This window comes from Apteryx mantelli, chromosome 8 (genome assembly GCF_036417845.1).
Source record: "Apteryx mantelli isolate bAptMan1 chromosome 8, bAptMan1.hap1, whole genome shotgun sequence".
In the NCBI taxonomy this organism is placed as follows: Eukaryota; Metazoa; Chordata; class Aves; order Apterygiformes; family Apterygidae; genus Apteryx; species Apteryx mantelli.
The window spans coordinates 20,331,567-20,350,686 of NC_089985.1; the positions used below are offsets into that span (position 1 = coordinate 20,331,567).

General features: G+C 39.7%; 1 protein-coding gene and 1 long non-coding RNA gene across 2 annotated transcripts in view; one reads left to right on the top strand and one right to left on the bottom strand.

Annotated features, from left to right (window-relative positions):
* LOC136992530 (uncharacterized) overlaps positions 1-19,120 on the bottom strand; it is a 144,560-nt gene that overhangs the window by 43,725 nt on the left and 81,715 nt on the right. The window lies entirely within an intron of this gene.
* OLFM3 (olfactomedin 3) overlaps positions 17,543-19,120 on the top strand; it is a 76,069-nt gene continuing 74,491 nt past the window's right edge. The window contains exon 1 of the mRNA XM_067300447.1: positions 17,543-17,804. Coding sequence (XP_067156548.1) covers positions 17,694-17,804 — 111 coding nt within the window. The 5' untranslated portion in view covers positions 17,543-17,693. The remainder of the gene's footprint in view (positions 17,805-19,120) is intronic.

A 19,120-nucleotide genomic window follows, 5' to 3' on the forward strand; every position in this document is an offset into this window, starting at 1 on the left:
AAATCTGGATTACTTAACACAGTACCAAAAAACTCAGGTCACAAACTCCAACTGAACATTTTCCTCTCTGAAGAGAGTATGATAAAAGATTTAAGAACCCTCCTCTTTCAAAGTATCCTCACCTCTTCCAACAATACCTCAATATCACATGCATAAGAGACACCTTGGGCCCATGACTCATTTAGAAGTACATATACGCTGATCATCTAGGTAGCATGTCAAACAGAACAGTTAAATGTAAGACCTTCCTTCCAAGGGCAGTGTTACTGTGGGCCTGTTCTCTGTACCGCCACTACTATTTTCCCAAAACCAGTATGAACTTAATTTCTTTGACACCTCTATCCCTCTTTTGAGTTGGATGACATAGTTTTATCCTTTATCAGTCTGTTACTCCAAAAGTTCTATGAAAAGCATCACGTTTTTTCCCCTGGAAAATTATTTTCAAGTCTTTAATATTCTGTTGAACTTAAGCATCATACCGTAGCAACAACAGTCCTATATATGTTCCCTGGTAGATGGAAACAGCACCTTCTCAACTAATAATTCAGGATTTCTATCTTAACTCCTGTCATGCTTATCAGAAGTTTACTTCTCTAGTGCCTTTGTGTTCCTTCTCTGTGATTTCTAGCATCCAGATATTAAATTAAACCAATATATGCCCAGAGCAAACATTTATTAACACAGCAAGGACTTAGTAACTTCCCAAAGAAATAACTCACACACAGAATTTGTAAACAATTATAGACTTATAAACTTATATCATTCTCTTCCTCAGTTCATCTTGCAGATCTGCCCAATCAGAAATTTTCCTCCTTTTTCATATTATGTCTAACTACATAAAAAATATGAAATGTTTATGCCCAAAACTGACTATAATAATTCAGACAATTCTGACCCTTTCTATACTGCATACAGAATTTCCACTGCAATGAGCTTATATACAAAATGTTCAATACAATTGTTCTAGACAGTACCAATAATCTATAATTTTATTGTACACATCTCAGCACTAGTGACAGCTAATGGAATCAAACTGAAAGCTTACAGTGGTCCCAATTCTCAGTTTTCTTGGATGAAAGAATTAGCCAAAACCATGAACTTGCTTTAAGACACCCTAGTTTGTAAGTAATTGTTTTTCTTTCTTCAAATTATTCTTCAGAGAGCTAATGTTATATTAATATTCTGAGCTGTGGTTTTACATGTGGTGTTTATTTTGTAAGAAGCTCAAACATGAGAAAGCAAATGTTTGCCTTATTATTTCAATACACATAAAAATATTTTTCTGACACGAATAAATGAAAAATAGAAGCTATTATGTGAATAAAGCTTTCCTTTCTCTCCAGTCTTCTTTTAGCAGTTTATAAACTAATACACATGAATAAAGACAGGAACACATATACGTGCACTGTATTCTCTAAATCCTGTCAAAGACATCATAGTAGTTTGTTCTTGACTATTACAGAGAATCTACCTGAGTTCACACTCCATATTAACTACAGAAATCAATTAGTTGGGAAAAACATTATAGCCTATGTTACAGAAGTTAAGTTCTTAATGATTAGGTGTAGAAGGGAAGCCTCCAATTTAACACAATGAAGCATTCCCTTACAGCTGTACTGGGTCTACTGGAAGACAGCAAAGAGTAGTTCTCTTGTTAGAGTCTGGCGCTAACAAGCACTAGATGCTGTTTGGATTCAGCTTCAGGGCCTGAATTATAATTAGCACATCCAGCAAAATATTAAAAAAAAAAAGAGAGAGAGAGAGAGAGAGAGAGAGGATGACAGGAATCTTGTGTCTAAGCTTTCGAATGTAGTTATCTATGACCCTGGCTTAAAAGTGATCATGTTAGCTATTTTATCACTTCTAAAGGTGAATTATACTCCTGATGTGTGGTTCATCACAAGGGGTTTTTGTTTGTTCTTTTCTCCTCTTGGAGCTAGCAGATTTGAAATTTTGTACTTCTATTTCCAAACCATTTAATAAACAATTAGCAATGCTTCTTAACAGTGTGAGGAACATGATGTCATCAGAAGTGGCATTCCTGGGCTGCAAAGCAAAGTAATGGCAGAAGTAGAGCTAGCCCTTGCAAGATTTCCAGGCTACTAGCCCAAGCGCTCCCTTACTACGCCATTCTACCCAACCAGGTTAGCCACTGTGAGTTACAGTACTCTGCCGACCGTGCGAAATGCCTTCCAGCTCCAGATGCAGCTGCCTGATCATCTGTCTGGAATTTCTGAATTCAGAGCCACTCCAAAGTGGCTGCTAAACAAATGGCCACTGTGTTTGCAAGGGCAACTACGAAGCGCAGAGACACACACAGTCTGACATATTCAGGATATCTAACTCTGTAAACACTCCAGCTAGTTTCAGAATGGAGCTTGATTGTTTTGCAAAAGGGTCACCTGCAACACTACAGCCAGAATTCAGTGACCTTTCCACTTTCATGTTCCTCTTGTAAACACATACATCATTGAAAATTTGTGATGATCTATGTTATTATTGATCTTTAAATAAGAGCTACGAAAAGTTTTGATCAGACTTCAGCTGTTTAACGTAAGGTCAGGAACACCATACACTCTAGTTGGGTGTCTTCACCAGGAAATCAGAATAAAAGTAATTTCCAGAATAAAAGTTTTACATCAACAAAGGACGACACTAAAAGCACTAGCCTAGCACTAGCAATATCTACCTAAAAGCACTAGCAATATCTAATTCTCTGCTAAAAATATATATATTTCTTCTTTGTAATACTGGGAAGAAATTCCAAAATAAAGCAATATTGCATTATTATTTGAACTGCAGTAGTACTTAGGATTCTGCTAAAAAACTAAAACCCGTGATGCTAAGTGGTGTAAGGTACTACAGTGTTATACCGTATTTTTAACTGGTGAGTTCACTTTCATGTTAATGAAACCATCTAGATGTTCTCTTCATGTTTTTGGCAACTATTTGAATCTCAGTGTGTTCACCCTTTAGAGTTTGTTAAAATACAAGGAAAAATCACATGTATTTTAAAATACATATGCAAAATGAGTATGAAATAAAATACACGCACAAATGAATTATTTATCCTTTTTTATTTTTATAGCAATAATTTCCATTTTCAAAATATATTTTACTCAGACTTTGGAGGGTATCTTTCGATTCTATTTTGTTAGGGTTAAAGATGTCACTTAAAAACTCAGAATTTTTAAATAAAATTATTAAAATATTTTATCCCTTGGCTGAAATGACCAATCAAAATTATCAGCACAAGATTCAAGAGATAACACAACCTAGCAAGCCAAATTAACAACATCCAAACCTAAAAATATTCTGCTGAGTGATAGAGTAATTAATTTACGGAAAGACGTCATTAAAATCTTTTAAAATGGAAAATATAATTCTAATAGTTTTTAGAATAATTCTAATTTTAAAATTAGTGATTTTGACAAATTTCAATCAATTGCAGCTGTTTCACTCAAGTTCAAGATACATATTTCTCTTATGACTTTTATAAAGAATTTAAAACTACAGTGTTTGTGCAGTATTACTTGTACTTACACTGTCAAATTAGCATCAAATTAATTTTACTTATATAATATTCCTTCTAAGGTCAGTATTTAAAAGCATAGTATGATGTAATAGCTCTCACTTCATCATTACAGAGAAGAGCTATTTCAGCTATTCTTCATATTTTCACACAGAACTTTGTCTGAGAAGCATTATTAAAATGGCAAACTTCACTAGAAAATTAAAGAATTAAAAAGAAGTTAAGTGCCTAGTAAGTGCCTAGTAAGATAAAAGCCATGAGAGCTGTTTGTATAACATCTTGGATAACTCCCAGGGATATCAATAACATTATGAAATTACTGAAATGTGGTTTTGAATGAAATCTGTTTCATATAAACTTTGGCCAATTCAAAATGAAACAAATGTCAAAATGACAATTTTCCATGAAACAAATTCCAAAAGTTTCAATTTGTTCTCGCTAAAATGCCAATATTTCTCATACAGTGATAACAACAATGCAGTAGCTTACAAAGAGAGAAATTTTCATAGCTTTCTGAATTGCTTTTTCTTCAAAAAATTGCTATGAGGTCAATGGCAGATCAAAAATTTATACACTACAAAAATCTTATGCCTCCATTTTAAAGTTGTGTTTTTTAATACTGACTGCAAACACTAAAGTAGGGTACCTCATGATTTACAAGGAATAAGATTAGAGTCATACACACACACAGAACCCCAAAGCTTACAAGATCAATTTACATCCTGTTTACCAGGACTTCACCATCATTGTCCATATACCCCTTCACAAATATTGTAAAAGAACAACCACCCTCCAAAAGAATTAAAGAGTCATTGTGACGGTGTGCTCCTTTCCCCCCCACTGATGTGCTCTCTCCCCCTCAACCTAACCTCCCTGTAAACAGCACGTATGCAGGGGCTAGTTGAGCATGCGCCAACTAAGGCCCATCTAGTATGCAAATATGACGGAGTCAATCATCTCCTCCCCATAAATAGGGGGCAGCCCAGCGCCCCTTGAGCTCTCCTGCATGGCAGCAGGCTGCACTGCAGAACCTCCCGTTGAGCAGGGACGCCTCTCAAGGTTACTCCTCGAGGTTGAGAGATTCCTTACCCATGACAGATCCTTGGTAAGTGATTAATAGCATGCTGAACTTTTGCGAACTTCACGAAACTTTGCTGAGTTACATCTCTGACTAATTGCGCACATAATCCCTTAGACATAAACCGCTGACCAAGTCTGAGACTAGGACTGGATCCAGCCGCACCTAGGCTCCCCTCCAAAGGAGTTTAGAAAGCAAGGGGGTCCAGTCTGAACCTCGTGACTCAACGGGAGGGTCTCCGTTGCACACGCATCTGACCCTGTCCTTCATTCAGTAAATAACTGAGTGAACCTTGCCAATTGAACCTCATTAAATTGTTCTTATTTACGATTGAACTTTGTTAAGTCGCTGTCTTACTGCAATAAACGTAGTGCTGCTTCCCTCTTACGAGTGAAGTGCATCACTCCTTTTGCGACAGTCATTTTTGGATCATATTTTCTTCAGCAACATGAATCTTCTATCTCCATACTACAGAAAAAAGTTCAGAGATGAAGGGCAAGCTAACACAAAGTGGGTGTGAACTTGAAAATGTAACGTAAGTAAAATGAAGCTCTTTAGGAAATAATTCACTTGACATCTTTTTTTGTTGTCTACAAATTAAATTGGCTTTAAGGGACATGTTCCCCTTTACAGATATTTAATGTTTAAAATGGGGATCTCAGACTCTATTACCAGCACAGTTTAATTCCATAATTTTAACATATAGTAATAAGTCAGCTTTGGAAAAAGTTCCTCCTATATTTTTAGAGAGACCCTTACAGTAGTAGGCTTTTATTTTTCATCTGAGCAAGTCAATCACCAAGCTCTAATCTTCTGGAGAATGCCAATTGTTGGTGCTGTGACAAAGCAAGCTGAACGTGAGTAGGAACATAGTATGAGACAGGTTTGACTTCATACAAATGTAGAAAAGCCTGGGACTAATATAAAACTAAATAAAAACAAATACCTTTTAGTCTGGGACCAGAAAATTATTTAAAAGTAAAAAAAAGAAAATGGAAACTTGCTTTTACGTTTAAAGAAAGGAGGAAATATTATGAAACTGAAGTTTATGAAAACGGTGGACTAATATTTCCTAAGGTTTCACAAGCAACACAGAACCAAGTATGTCTAAGAGTTGGGAAATCCCAGCTTAAATGAAGACTCTATTCTTCCAAAGGCCTACAAACACATTTAGTATGATATACAGTAAACAGCAGCACCACTTCATACTCATAGAAATACAGACCACATTCCTACCGACTTCACTGAATTTTACCCATTTTGTGTAAGGATAACTATGCATATAAATCTCTGCAGGATCAGGAACTTAGGCTGCTGTAAAGTGCTTAATTGGCAATAAACAATTTATTCAGAAAACAAATTACTTAGCAAATTTAGCACTTTCATGTATTGCCAATTACCTGTAACCAGACTAAAAAATCTACCAATTTTTAAATTTTCACAGAGTTTTAGGAGCAAATTTTATCTTTAAGATTTCTTGGGAGGTACTCAGTACATTGTATTACTTCGTAATGTACACTAACAAATTAATAGTAGCTTGTGTGACTGGTTTTATAGATCACATCATAATAATCCTTTCTTCTTAGATAATTTAATATTTCACTAACTTTTCCAAAATAAATTTAAGATACATATTGGTCTTCATATTTACACAAATCTTGCCAAGGGGCCTTAAAATTTAGTTTCTACAAACTTCCACACAAACAGAAGAAATCCTGCTTGAATAGTTAAAAGAGAAATAAAAAAGAAATACAGTTAAAATAAAATTGCACATAGAAGATAACGGTAAATTATGTTCTTACAATATATTCAGCTCTAGATAAGCACAAATTCCCAATATTCAGCAACAATTAAAAGTTTATCATACTTTTCACACAGAGATGTTCACTTAAAAGCCCTGGCCAAAATTCAGCATTGCTGAAAAATTCAGATGGCATTCCAGACTTTTTCTTCAGTACCCTGTTATTCTGTTTCTGCAAGTCTCATATGAACACTACGATGGAAAACACCAGACCTGCAAACTCTTGTGTAGATCAAATAAACTTTTTTGACCTGATACGACAATTTGTCTTACACGGTTAACATATGCCTTCATTGCTCTTCTTCAAGGGTTTGATAATATGACAACTACACCACACTTGATCTGGCAGTATTCAAAAACTGGTCTAAATCAAAGGACACAAGTCCTACTGAAAAGACACACACAAACAGCTGCTTGATCATGGCATAGTTTTTTTGCACCACCTTGCAGACCCAGGCCCTGATCCTGGTAGCGCTCAGATATGCCCATGTGGAAATGTGAAACCCATGCTTTAATATTTCCAATGCTGGGGTCTTGCATTGCACTCTAGTGGGTTTATATGCCCTTCTTCCAATGCTGTTGTATACTAGGAATGAAGCGATATAATTCCACAATTAATTCCTACCTGCTGTGACAGTGCCTCGTCTGGGTAAAGACGATTAGCTACAATAACACACAGAAAGCTTCCAGTATGATTGTTCTTAAAGACACTGACAAATTAATTACTTTGCTAGTCAATATGTCATGGCAGCTTAAAGTACATAAACTATGAATTCCTTTGCTCATGTCTGCACTGTGTGAATGTTCACATAACTCTAAAGATCTTGTTGAATATACTTTAGCTCCAGCCGTCAAGCAGGCTCAAAGCCAAAGCTTCAGTAGAGTCTTTAAGAAAGTGCCCTTTTTGATCTTAAATCTGTGGGTCAAGCAAACCTAAGATTCTACAAATTCTCTCACAGAACTACAGCAAGGTGTTTACTTGGCTTATGAGATAGGATATGAATGAGGTGATCGGCAGCATATTTCTTGAAGGCTGTACACAGCTTTTCTTTCAGAGAGGAGTACAAATCCCTTGCTAACATATTCAGCAGATAGCAGCATGTATGTTAACTGTCTAGGTATCTGCTCATATTTCACGGACAACCCTCAGTGTTTCCCTGACTTAAAGAACTCTCCCCAGGCTTAAGATAAAAAAGTGGCAATACTGTATAATCTGAAGTTACTGTAACATGCTGGTCAGGGGCCAGGACAGAGGAGTGACTTTTTTTTTAATTAATTATGAAAAAGCTTGACATTGTTTTTACAAAGACCACCTCTATCTCCTGAAAAAGGGGGAAGCTCACCAAAACCCTATACATTTTTTTCTTTTCAATTTTCAGTAAAACCACATCAAATTAGAAAACTGAGTAATTTCTACACTACTGCTCCTGTAAATAACAATATACATCAAATTTGTCCAAAATTTTGAAATACATACTAATGAGAAATATAGTGCCTGGCTTTTCTCACAAATGTGAAGGGATAACATAACTGGCTCCAGGTTCCACACTCAGTAAAAAAGCCAAACCAGTTGTGAAGATCATCATTGCTTTCACATTTTGCAGTTTGCTCGATACAGGATTATAGGGTAATTCAGGCTGGAAGGGACCTCAAGAGGTTGGACTACAGTCAAACCTCCTGATCAAAGCCAGGACAGCTATGAAGTCAGACTATGTTAGTCAGACCAGGTTAGTCAGAGGTTTTCAATCTGGTATTGAAAACCTCCACGGATGGAGACTGCATGATTTTCCTGGGCAACCTGTTCTACCGCTTTACTGTCCTAATGATGGAAAAGATTCTCCTTATATCTTGGAACATGATGTATTCATAGCTTCTACACTTTCTGAATATCAGATATTATAGGTCTGATTCACTTTTCAGATACACCAGCTGTAAACCAGCAATACCTTTCAAACATACTAACAAAATTACTTGCATGTAAACTACAGTATAAGGGAAAATGAGACCTTTGCTTCAGAGCACAGTACTCTCTCTTAACATGAATGATATAATTAGCTATTCTCTCTAGAACTTAAAAATGGGCTGATACCTACAGCAAATTGAAGAAAATCTCTATGAATTTTCTCTAAATAAGAGGTACTATGTTTACTTTGACCAAGTTTCACAGCCAAAGCTATGAATGAGTGGAATTGGAATGCACAGAATCATTTCATTTGTCCCTTTGTTGCTGCTGTGCAACAGGACAGGACTAAAATCAAAATACACACAGAACCAACTCTCAAGCATTTGGAATAATACCGGACAAATGGAATATTTCTATGACAAAAAAGTGATAATGTGGCCCACACAGCAGCTATATTTTTATATTCTAATGAGAAAATAAAAACAAATGACATTGCATATTGTGGAAAGCAGAATTTGCTGAGCTGTTAAGTCTACCCAGCGTAGCTCTTAGTGAGCACACCTCTACTGCTTCCAGATTACACGGAGCCAATTTGGAGGTTTCTTCATGGTAATTACTGTATAACTAGACAATCTCCTCACAGATTATGAAAAACTGACTCCATTTGATAATTGCCAAGACACAACAAGTTGCTTTAAAAAAGACTTCCATTAGAACTTAACAAATGCACATGTAAGACCTGTTTTAAGTACTGCTCATCCTTCTCTTCCTAACATTCATCTTTAAAAAGCTGTCTCCCTACTTAAACTGATTTCAGAGAGAATACTGATGCTTACCTTTCACAACCATGATCCTACATCAGTATTCAAAATCTAATGAATGCTACAGAAGCACCAGGGGCATGCCAGTAAGCATGAGCTTGGATGACTTTTTTCAGATTAGTTATATACTAGCATCCAGATAGAACTAAAATATCAAATGTGTGCCAGCTAACAAAAAATTATCATGACATAGACATATAATTAACATAGCATGTGTCTTCAGCTTGTAACAAACATACTCTCTGGCTACATGAGACGGAACCACAAACACTGCAGTAGAACCACATATAGCACCATGCTATTATATGCTCTTTAAAACTGAAACATTTAAAACTAATGTGATGAACTACTGTGTTACAGAAAACACACTCCTCTTAAGCTCATTTGTTTTTGCAGCAAGTCCTGTGCAAACTTTTCTTTCTCCAGTCTAGCAGTATTTTTTTCACTGGAAACAGAGCTACGACATACACTGATTACTCTGTTTGGGGAATAAATTCGGTTATGAAGGTAACACACACAACATCAGAATTGAACAGAACAGAAAATTCATCAGAATGTTTGCACCATAGTTTATATTCATGACCTAATCTTTCTTTTAAGGACTTGTGCCCTTAAATGATTATGATGGAGATTGGTACTGCAATTGAACTTCTATGAGTGAGTCCTTCTTATTACTATTATTATTTTGAGAGCCAGTCCTGTGGGATGCTGAGTCCCAGGAACTTCCCAACAATCAACAGTTGGGGATACTCAGGTCCTTTCGCTTCCCACAAAGACACATCATGCTGTTATACAGGAATATTGCAAGCAGTCTTTTTACTAAGGCACTGAGGTCAATAAATATCCATATATATGTTATGAGTCACGGTTGAGTTTTGCTTGCATATAAAGGCTTGGAGAATAAAAATTACTATTGAAATACATTCACAAATATGTCATCTTATGTGATACAGCCCTGAATTTGCTATTCTGGGCAGTATGTATTTGCAAAGTACTTTCTATTCTGAACTAGAAGAAATATTTAATATTAAAACATTCTTCAGATTTCTAGGCCTTAGCTGGGAAATTAATTTTCAGATCATCAGCTACTTAGCTCAACTTTAACTGTGACTTGACAGGTTGCAAGTTATGTCTTTTAAGAGGTAATGTTCAATTTTAAACAATGGCAACTGAATATTTTAGTGTTTAAAAATGATATTATTCATATTCATATTGAGTAACTGTACCATATTTATTTTCAAGATCTGTCATCCAAACCAAATTTCTATTAAATAACTGACTAGATTTTACTATCTGCACTAGAATCTGGAAATAAAACACATTTCACCCTTAGTTCTCTAGGTTTCACTTATTTTCTGTATGCATGCAATTTTAAGAACATCTACAAGAGCCCATAAAGAATACATTTGCCTTCCTTATGATCTCTCTTAAAAGAAATCTTAATCCTTAAGATTGTCTTCAAGTTCTAGGATATTTAAAATGATAAAAGTCACATGTAACCAACAAGTCCTTTTTGTACTTCATCTGAATTTTAAATATCTGGGAATACTTTACTAGGACAGTTTCTTCACAAATTAAAATTAAGATCAAACTGAAAATTCAACAAAAGTCAGTTCTAAATGCAGATCAGTTAAAGATCTAAAAGAGGTGCCTAACTGACACAGTTTCTGTAAAAAACCTATCTACTTCACCCAGTACCTAAATACTTTTGTATATCTGTCTTGTGCAACTTTGTATATTCATAGAACCCAATAACAATTATGCTGATTTACAGCTACTTGCACTCTACAGTACACTTAATATTGACATTCAACTGACAGTTATCTCCTTGGGAAATAACATCAGTACCACATTTCTTCAGAAACTTGAATTTTAACTATTTGTGCACTCTTATTGAGACATATACAAAGGAAAGTATTTGTCACAGAAAAGTTCTCGAAAAACAAAAAATAAAAAAAATTTAAAAGACTCAAAATCATTTTGTGAACATTTTGAGAGAGTGGGTAGTAGGAGAAACATCAGCAGCTAGACTGATCTTTATTATTTTTTAATGACCTTCCAATTTACTTATTTTCATATTGCACAGAAACACAAAATACATTTTGCCAGGACTGCAGGATTTCCAAAGTGTACTCTTCTATTTAGTACAATTGTCACTAGGACAGCTACAGTGATAACATATGCTTCTAAAATCTCTTTTCAATATTATAAGTAACTAATATAGTAATGTGGATTAGGAAGCAAGGTTGTGGCATTGACAGATTCCAAAAAAGATGACTCTTCTTACATGACTGATGAATGTAAGTCATATTTGAATACGATGGCAAAATCTTTCCAAATATAGGCAAATCTAATAATTTACACTAGTTCTGAATATTGTCCCATATCTCCAATATCTCTATATATTATGTAATACATACATACTCTTCTCTGAACAAATTGAATGAATTAGTATTTTACTGATGGTTTTTCTGTTCATCTGATTTTACTACATTTTTAAGCAATGTTTCCTTCATGTTTCTTACAAGTATAGTCACATATAACATCTTCCTACCAGAAAAGTTTAGCTTCAGTATCATTGACTATTTAATTTTGTTTTTATCTTTTTCTCTCTTTAATCTCACAGAAATATCAAAAAGTCTCATCTGTGATGAAAGACATATTTAATTTCTCCAAGGATATTTCAGCTCCATTAAAGTCAACAGGGTTAGTATTTAACCTCTGCCTTCCCAATTCCCCAAACATTTCATACTTATCATAAATATGAAGAAAGCCTAGAAGTCTATAGTCCAAATATAGACCACCTTTATAACTAGAGACTTAGTGGAAAATTCAACACTCATGAAATACTCAGTGTGAGTGTAGAATGGATTTTAAGAAATATTTTCTTGTTTAAAAGAACCTCTGATAGTACTGCAATTAAAATCACAGTTTTGAGATGTGGCCTGGTATAAATAATTTTAAGGGTGTTGTTCTACTGATGCATTTGTGCACTGTCTTTTATCAAAACTCCCATCAGTACTTTGGAGCCATCAAACTGAGATTGCAGAACTTGGAACTTATTTATATAGAATTCAATATCTATATCCAATTTATCAATTTCAGTTTCCAGTGTACCCAAGTGAACAAGCACCTGTCTTTATTCCAACTGCTAGTAATAAGCCTTGCAATATGGTGGCAAAAAGACATTACTATAACTTTAGCCACATGCTGAGCATATCCTCCACTACAGCTAGACAGGCTGTATTTAGCTTGCCACCATACTGCTAATACTCTGTCACTGAGGTCTGCAGGGAAGTTTTTAATATCTCTTTTCTTTCCTCTCATAACTGAGTATATTACCCTGACTGCAACCATCTCCCTGCAGAGAATTCAAGAAGAAATGTAATTCAGATAGATCTTCACAGGTTTTAAGGATATGCTGAAAAGCTTTGGTAAAGAAAAAAGATCTGTAGAATCAGGCATTTTCTTGCCATTTTGGCATACACAGCAGAAATAAAAACTTCTCAAATTCACTTGAATTTCATTTATTTTTTCAGATATATTTTAAAAACCCAATTATTTCAGGTACTAATTGCTAGTGATTCTCACTACTCTTCAGAGAGTTGTCTCGTCAGGTTGCTAGAGGGTAGAGGTCCATTATATATTTTCTCCTTCCCCTTAACGGAATGTTAAAATCAAGGGGAACAGAATTGGGTCACCTCACGTGATCCTTATGCCATGCCCTTTTAAAACACATTTTGTGCCTTTGTATATATCAAACAAATGATTAGCTTTAAAACAGGTGAATGTATCTGTGCAGTTCAGGAGATCTGAAGTCTCACTTTTTTCATGGAAAAGGGGAACTATTTGTTTTATTTTTAACTTGTACTATTCAATATTTTAGTGATTTCAAAGACAGATATTCCAAGCAGCACAAGGAAGCAAACAAACATACAGCTCTGCAGAGACTCTTAAAAAAGTTTGCATTATGTGCTTATAGTTCATGAATTTTGCCAATTTTATCTATGATGGACTGAAGAAAGGACAGAGAGAAAAGGGAAGATGAAGTACAAAAGAAAATAAGAGAACCAATCACTGAGGCACTCTAAAAATGATCCTAAACAAATACCCTTATACCTGCCTTTGTGGTTTTATAATCTACTTTTTTTTTTAATAAGGTTTTTCTATTGAAAACACTAGCCATTTTTTTTCCCCTTTGGAGAATCTCAGATTTTCAGTGCTTTGGTACTGGTTACTTTAGTTATTATTAAACCCATACTAATATATGCAGCTGTCCCTTTTGATATGCTCTTATCTTTATTCCATAGAGAATACACCTTTCACGCTTTTTCTACAGAAAAAATTAACTAAATTGATTTCCCTTCTGTATACTCTGTAAAAGAAAATTCATCACTGAGTCTGTATCAGGGGAATTTTCTTTCCATTGTAGAACCTAGAAATTCAGTGAAAGTCCATTCATAAATTCCTTTTTTTTTGGGGGGGTGGGGTGGGTATAAGAAACCACGCTCTCTAGATGTACCTTCTATGGAAATGGATGATTGATCTTTGTAAAAGATAATGTTGACTGAAAGGGGTCTTTCCTAAGTCATGGCTTGTGTTTTTCATTAATCTGTCAAAGTATTTTTAATGTCACCATAAAACATAAATTTTATTTCACTCCAAAAGAAAACCTGGTTAGTTTTATCCTGAGAGAAATTCAGAATTCAAAAATATAATAAACAACTATAGGAAAAATTGGCATCCTTGATCTAGGAACATTATGCCAATGATATGCCATCTTTTCAGACAGGAGGCGAACAGAAAAGTTTCTGTTCCATTTGTCTTTCAACAATGGTCTTAACTCTTGAAGACAAAAGACATCAGACTTGTAGACTTGGAGATGGAGGCATCAGGTTAGAAAACTAATGTATGCTCAACCAAGATACCGTCCCAGGCTTAAGCGTTCATTCATATGTTCTATCTAAAACACTGTAAGAAAACCATGACAACTTGTGCCTCAATCAAATACTTATTGTTATGCACAGTCTCTCCTACACAGCGCTCAGAGTAATGGAAAGTATGCTGACAGTTCTGCCCACTGCCAGTAGTTGGCAAGCCAGATGCAGGTATGAGAGGGCTCTAGGTGATTAATACTTTGCATTTTTGTTTTATGTTTTACAATGAAATTTTGTTCCCTTTATATAGATATTTTTGACCCTTTTTTTTTTCTTTTTTAAGATTAGATGGCACCTAAAAATCCAAGACTGCTGTGGGTCCCTCTGTGCTGGGTCCTGAAAAAGTACACAGAAAAAATGGAGACCCCAGAGAACTTCACATCTAGTCAAGACAGAAAAAAAGTGCCAACTGTAAAGCTAATATATTTTACCATGCAAAGTTGAAGAATTCATTTACACCTCATGACAGAATGACTAGCTCGGCTTATTAATTTCCCCAGATCAGATTCCTTTCACTCCCCTCTGATCTAATCCTGATACAAGGGGAGCTTCTCTTTACTTCACCTCCTATAACTACAACTTATAAAACTAAATCAAACCAAAACAATGGATGCAGCCAAATAATCCTCTACCTACTTACTGTTCCTACTGCATGCACACAGGAGCTCAGTCCCCAGGTTGCAGTGATTTCTTTCTTTCCTTTCACAGGAAGATGAAAAAGCAGCCTTCAGCAAGTCCTTAAAGAGGGGATAAAGGTAATCCAGTTGGCCTATCTCTGGCTGTCTGATTGTCTGCCTGTTGTTTCTTTTTACTCCTCTTCCTTCCCTTTCAGTAAGGAAATGAGGTTTAGCTTCAGGTCCAGTCCATGAGGTTCTCACTCATATCCCAACTGGCCTGTGTAACCTGAGACACTACTTGGAAGGAGGGCTGCGAGCAGTGAGAAAGGTCTTTTCCTTCCGTGCACTAAAAACTATCCCCACAGCTTCCAGGCATATAGCCACGATATCCTATCCTCCTCCTTTCCAGTCTGTAAATGGCAAGGATTAGATGGCCAGCATGTTTGCTTCTTAATTCAGGACAGTATGAAGTAGCTTGGCGGAGAAAACTAGTAGAAAGGATTACTAAGAAATTCAAGAAGGGAATAAAGTGTGAAACAGGATAAGTGTTTGGGGTTATTTACTTCCCTTTAAAAGAAATGATCATAAAACTAAAATGTTGTGCTCAGTCAAAACATCCACCTTTCATAACCTGTGGCTTCAGTGCCAACCATTGTTAAAGTAGGCTGTCATTTTCCCTGTAGTCTATACATGAAACTGAGGCAACCTCTCATAAAAGGAGGCACCAAATTCCATGTTCTCCACTAGAACTTAAGCACAACCACTAAGACTGAAGCAGAACTGAACCACAATCTCTTCACTCTAGTTGTTTGAAATTGGGCAAATGAGAGTTAGGACAAAAGAGAATGGTGAAAAGCAAAAAGAAAGCTGGGTTGTAGTTTCGATCCAAAAAAGATACTAAGGTGCACACTGCACTGTCAGGTGCTAAAAATAAATAGGATGCAGAAACAGAATAATTTAAGCTATATCATACTGTAATAGAAAAATATGAAATGGGTACATGTACAAATAGGAAACTCTACTGCTCTTTATTCCCTATCAGCCCCACTGTCAGCCACAAGTAAAAATATGCCAGTCCCCTAAACTACCACTGAATACTAGGAATTCTGTGTAAGTTTTAATAAAAGCTAGTAATTCTTACACAGCCTACAGGTACTGGAGCTCTTTTAAACATAACAGCAAATGGTGCTAGGTTCAAGATGGCATCTCTAGAATTGCAACTATGGGAAAGAACTGTGAGGATGGAATGAAGAAATGCTTCTTGGTCCTCAACTATTTAGGACAAAGTAGGCAGGGAGATTCACTTTTTCTGGTATCAGCTGGGCTCTAATTCTCTAACCAAACTATAGATTAGATTTTCAAAAATTTAAAATGATCTCACTGAACAAGCATTTAAAAACAATCAACATCAGCAATAGTCGTAGAACATAAACCCTTAAGAAAACAAAGAACTGTAAAGTACCAAGACCATGGGCATGAGATTTTGCTGTAATAATTACTACAGATGTGAAGTAAAGTGCTACGATTAGCACTGTATCTCCATTCAGACCTTTAGAAGCCACTATAGGGGAAACCTACCTATAGGTGAAACTGAGCTAAAGGTCAGTTACTTTCCACCTCCAGCACAGGTATGTCCCAATCTATTTGAGAACTGGTAAAACATCAAACCTAAGACTAACCTGACCATAGTTTGGGTCATGAGAGGGAAAACAATTAAAATTTGAATGTACTTTCCCAGTGCTAACAGGATAGTGCTGTGGTGAGTGTGATTTACATTTGGGCCATGCTCAGCTGTGGGCTGAGTGTACAGCCCTGAGGAAAGCCAAAACACATCCCTGCCTGTATTTCCCCATCTGTAGCCCTTAAAGGGTGACCACAAGCTGCCATTTAGGCAGACAGGAGCTGGCCTAGAGCCTTGGCTGGCAAAACAGTACTGGCCTACTATAATTACAGTGGTTGAAGAAGAGAAAAGGAATTCTTACATTGCATATACATGAAACGTACCATGCCCCTGGGAGGACTACCTAGGGACTCCCGGGCCCACGAGCTCCACAGACCCTTGCCTACACAGGCCCTTCCCCCATAACTTTCCAGACAAAGGAAAGAGACACGACTGTCCCATGCTGGTCCACAAGGACAGAGGGGTGGCTTCTGCCACCCCCCTCCTCCCATCAGGGCTCAGCCAAGCTGTGATTGACCTTCTAGGTGGGGGAGCGACAGGCCGTGTGGGGAAAGAGCAGGAGCCCCAAACAAAACCCCTCTCCTCTGGCTGCTCCTCTCCGCTGCGGCGCCCCCCGCAGCTCCCCAAAACGGCCCACCCTTGCCCCTCCGCAGTACCTGGCCCGGGTACACCAGGGAGAGATTTTCAGGGAGACCCGCACCTACTCTCCTGTAAGCAACGGGAGAGCCGCGCCTGTCTGCGCAGTGCTCTCCACAAAGGAAAGTGCCACTGGCAGGCACCGCCGGGAGGGAAAATAACGCAAAGTTTGCGTAAAGGGGTACGGGGAGTCGCCCTCTGACAGGACCCCGTGCACTTTAGCAGCCCCTGTCGTGCCTCTCCTCCGCCTGCGGCTCCTGGAGCTCCCCAGCAGCTACGCCTGCCTGCCTGCCTGCCTGCCTGCCTGCCTGCCCGGCCGCCCGTCCGGCCCCGAGGCGGCAACGGCCGCGCGCCGCTAACGGGTGCCGCTAACGGTCCGCGGCTCCTCGCGGCAGCGGTGATGTCACATCCGCCGCCCGCACGCGACCAGCCGCGCGCCCGCCGCCGCCTCTCGGGCTCAAACTTTTGGGGTGGGCTGGCCGGGGGCGGGGGGAGGGGCGGGGTGGGACGGGGCAGCGGAGCCGCTCCGGCAGCGCCGTCCGCCCTCCCCGCGCCGAGGCTGCCCGCGGAATGAGCGGCCCCCGGGCGGCTGCCGCTGCCTCCACTCGGGCTCCGACTCCGGCGGGCGGGCGGGCAGAACGTGCAGGTGCCGGAGCCGGAGCGGTGTCTGCAGGGGGAGCGGAGTGAATGACCGGGAGGAGCAGCGCGGGGAGGCAGCCCGGCATCACCATGCGGGCGCCCGCCAACGTCCTCCACCTCCTGCTGCTGTCCTTGCTGGCCGGGCTCGATCCGTCCAAGGTAGGAGACGGCCGGGCGCGCTCTGCGTGGCCGCCGCCGCGCTGCTCCCCGCGCCCGCGCTGCTCCCCGCGGAGGACGAGCGCTCCGAGCCTCGCAGCGGCCGAGCAGGGCGCAGGGGCGCCGCGGGGCGGGCGCCGCGGCTCTCGCGGGCGGCTGCGCGTCCTTTGCTCGCCCGCCCGGCGAGGCTGGAGTTTGTAGCGGAGACGGCACTAGCCGTCCCCATTCCCCGTCTCCATTGTTTAAGGCGGGGGAGGGCGTGCTGTGTAACCGGTCAGCGAGCCCGGCGGCGGCGGCAGCGGCAGCAGCGAGCCCGGCGGCGGCGGCGGCAGCGGCGGCCCCTCGGGCGGCGCGCAGAGCCCGGCGGCGGCGGCCGCCGCGCACCCCCGACACTGCCGCACACCCCGCCGCACACCGCACCCCCACGCTATCGCACCCCCACGCCGCCGCACACCGTGCCGCATAGTGCACCCCGCCAGCGCAGCACACCCCGCCGCATGCTGCACCCCCATACCATCACACACGCCGCCGCGCACCCCGCCCCACACTGCACCCCCCACACCACCGCACACAGCACTCCCCTACACCGCGCACCCCACCGCACACTGCACCCCCCGCCCTGCCGCACACAGCAGCCGCACACACCACTGCACAGCCCCTCACATACCACCCCCCACGGCCATGCACATCCCCACACGCATCACCCCCCCACACCACCGCTCCCGTGCTGCCGCACACCTCGCCGCACACATCACCCCCGCGCTCCCCTCACACCACCACACACAAATTGTCTTTATCAGTTGCATATAAAAGGAGGTGGATAACGGAACCGCTGCAACTGTTGGCGGTAAATCACTATGGGGATAATTAGCCGTTGAACTCGGATAGCTGTCCAGTTCTGACTGAAATGAGCAGAGATTTCTTTGAACTCAAGGCAAAGGGGTATTTATAGCGCTCAGTGACTGCACCAGTTCAGCGAAGCAGCTAGCACTGGAAGCGGGGATCGGCAGCCTCCGAGTCAAAATACATGTGTTTGGAGTGGAACCTGAGGTGTCATGGGAAGGCACTGATTTTAGTACGATAGCTGTGCTCCAGGCTACGGCAGTTTCATTACTTTGAAATGCATTCAGATTGCCAAAAGATCAAATCTGATTTTGAAATAACGGCAACATAAAAGTAAACAATATTTCTTCAGTCATGCAACCTGCCTTGTGAGAGTGATTTTAGATTAAATCATTGAAAATCAGACATGCCCTATACCAGTTAATAGCAATGATGACTAAAAACCACTAGGCCTGCAGATATGTCTGTTGTGCAGC